The following is a 3,011-nucleotide window of genomic DNA, read 5'->3' on the forward strand; positions in this document are numbered from 1 at the left end:
GATGTAGAAGAATTAGTGAAATAATAAATACAATCATTAACAAAAGAATTACAAGTGAGATTACCATTTATAATTAATTTGAATGGTTTATTTGATTGATTTGATAAATGTTTTAATATATTACTTCCTTCAATTTCTAATGTATTTTTGTTGAACTGTATTTAAATTGTGATCTAATACCTGATTTTCTAATATTTGTAATTTCAAAATTATTAAATTTTATCATTTGGCTGTACTCGTTGTTTGATGCAACTGAACCTATTATTAATTTAACATTATCATCAACATTAATTTGTTTAGCAGACACAAAGTTATATAATGTAATTTCATGGTCAATATGAAGAATTGTATTGCTTATATTAACCATGTTAAAATTTACTGATTTTAAACTTGATTCAATATTAAGAGTACATTCAGTTTCATCATTACATGGACAATGTGGATAATTAAATGGATAATTACTTCCTGGATATAATGGTGGTAAATAATCAGGACTAATTATTGTACAAATAATATTTTTATTTAATATAATTCCATTTGGACAAAATCTCATTAATTTCTTGTTTGATAGTAAATATGCTATACCATATGTCATTTTAAGTCCTTTATCAAAGTCTTTTTGTAAATAATGATTATCTGAGTTTTTATCAAAATCAAGTGAATTGTTATTATTAAATGACATCACATCAAAACATTGTTTGTTATCCCTTGGATTTATAATTTCAAATCCGTTAGATGTTGTATTTGGTTTGTAAAGATGTATCATGTTACTATCCCAAATAACTAATTGAGTTTGATTTAATGATGGGGCTGTTTTAAATTTAACTAGTCGTTGAAATGAAAGACTGCCATACCACATCACCTTTGAATTAGCCCCAAAAATAAATTCAGTGTTTGATTCTAAATTAGCATGAAATTCAATTTGAGAGTTTTCTAAAAACTCTACAGTAGACACATTTATCCAATGATTTCCTGTATTTATTATAGATAAACTACCCTCGAAAGTCATACTTTTACAACTTATGACATTTGCTGAAAAAGTATAATCACGTGTAAAGAGATATGAGTAGTTTTTTATTTTATCAAACTCCTTACAATGGGTTGGCATTGTTTGAGTTTGACTAATAAATTCAACAACACCATCTGGATTAGTTGTAATACAATCATATTTCTTACCAATAACATAGTTAACAAACAATAATATATCAATTAATAACATTAATGAATTATAAAGAATATGATATTATAAGATTTAAATTTTAGTATAAAACTTCTTTTTTTCCAGTAGTTAGATATGAACATTCTACTGAATCATTCTATTTTTGTACCGACTATAAATAGAATATTAAATAATACAATAAAAGATAAATTCTTTTACTATTCAAATCTAACATGAAACTAAATACTCTAAAACTAAAGATGAAATGATAAACTTTTCCTTCTTCAAAAAAAATTAACACTTCATAAGATTGTAATACTACATTCTTCTGTATTTTTTTGGTTATTAAATCAAATTTAAATTTGTAAAAGTTGTTAAAAAACAAACCATGATTCAAAAACAAACCGGAACAAGACAAAAAAAGAAAAAACGTTATAGTGAGATTTTTTTGTATAAACCATAATTAATTCTTTCTTAATTTGGATTAAAATCGTTTTCCATAAATTAATCCTATTCCAATAAAATACAATTTAATTAAATTCTCTTTGATATAACATTAGGTTAAACTGTTGTTATTATTTTTAACAAAGTATCTTTTTAATTATTTTATAATAGGTTGGGTTGTTAATAATGAATAAACCACAACTATAATTCAAGTAAGATAAAGAAGAAAATAGTCTTGAAGCAAAAACAAACTGTAATAATATTTTTTTAAGAAATGAATATTGATTGACTTATTACTCATTTAAAAAGGATACCATTTTCATAAATAGTTTTAACTTATTCAATGAATATATGTCTAGAAGCATATCTAAAAAAATTATAATATGAATATTAAGTCTATAATAAAATATATTCATAACTTCCGTTTATTCCATTTTTATTGAAACTCTTAATTTTTATTTTAAACCTATTTCACTCAAAACAATTGACAAAACATCACCTTTAAGTTATGAGACACAGTGTATAATATTCTTTGATTTGAATAAATTATGTAAATTATTAAAAAAGTTAATCACTAAGATATTTAAAAAATAAAAAGAAAATATTCCTCTTTTTATTGCTAGGATTTAACTTTCATTTGAAACAATCACTTTTGAACTAAAAAGTTAATGTTTCATTAATCTAAAGACTGAGACAAAGACTTTGTATAATAAAGTTTTGTTTAACTAATTTAGTACTAATCAATAATATAAGACTTTAGTTGTTTTCTTATTGAGTTAGTGCTATAATTCTTTCTTTGTTTTTAGAACCTAAAAACACTTAACATTATTCTCTGTTTTAAAAAAACTATTTTTTATAAAAGAATTGTTCTTTATGACTTGTTTGTTCTATCAAATAAAAAGTTATGTGTTTTATCATAGAATTATTTTTGGACTTTTTTAATACTCACCAATATTTTTTTAAATAGATGTTTATTGGTAATTATCTTGACTAAATCATAAGTTGGTAGTTTTTTTATTGAACAATATTGAAAAAAGAATGAAAATCTACAAAAAAATATATCTCTAAACCTAAAATTCTCAATGAAAAAGTTATTTATTAATTTTTGTAGAAGAAAAAGACGTACAAAATCAAAAAAACAACGAAAAAATAGGAAAATTTGAATGCAACAAAATGAGCAGGAAGCTATTGAAGGTATTATTGAATGTCGAGGTTATAGAATATTCTATTTATTAGTAGTTGGTGTTAATAAAAAATAGCACTATTATGCAAGTCACACAACATTTTATGAAAAGTTAAAAAGTTGTAAGTATTTTATTCCATGTTAATGTAAAAAAAAACAATAAAAAGAATATATTAATCAATTGATTATATTGTATTGTTTAAAATAGTCTAAATTCAAAATGTG

At 22.4% G+C, this 3,011-nt stretch overlaps 1 protein-coding gene across 1 annotated transcript; it reads right to left on the reverse strand.

Moving 5' to 3' along the window:
- Positions 1 to 136: 136 nt before the first annotated feature.
- ENU1_211280 (protein kinase domain containing protein) lies at positions 137 to 1,219 on the reverse strand (the record flags this gene model as incomplete). The annotated part of the gene is made up of 1 exon (XM_008862400.1): positions 137 to 1,219. The coding sequence occupies one exon, from the start codon at positions 1,217 to 1,219 to the stop codon at positions 137 to 139; it is 1,083 nt and encodes a 360-aa protein (XP_008860622.1).
- Positions 1,220 to 3,011: the final 1,792 nt, after the last annotated feature.

This window comes from Entamoeba nuttalli, assembly GCF_000257125.1.
Source record: "Entamoeba nuttalli P19 unplaced genomic scaffold asmbl_10084, whole genome shotgun sequence".
NCBI lineage: Eukaryota > Evosea > Mastigamoebida > Endamoebidae > Entamoeba > Entamoeba nuttalli.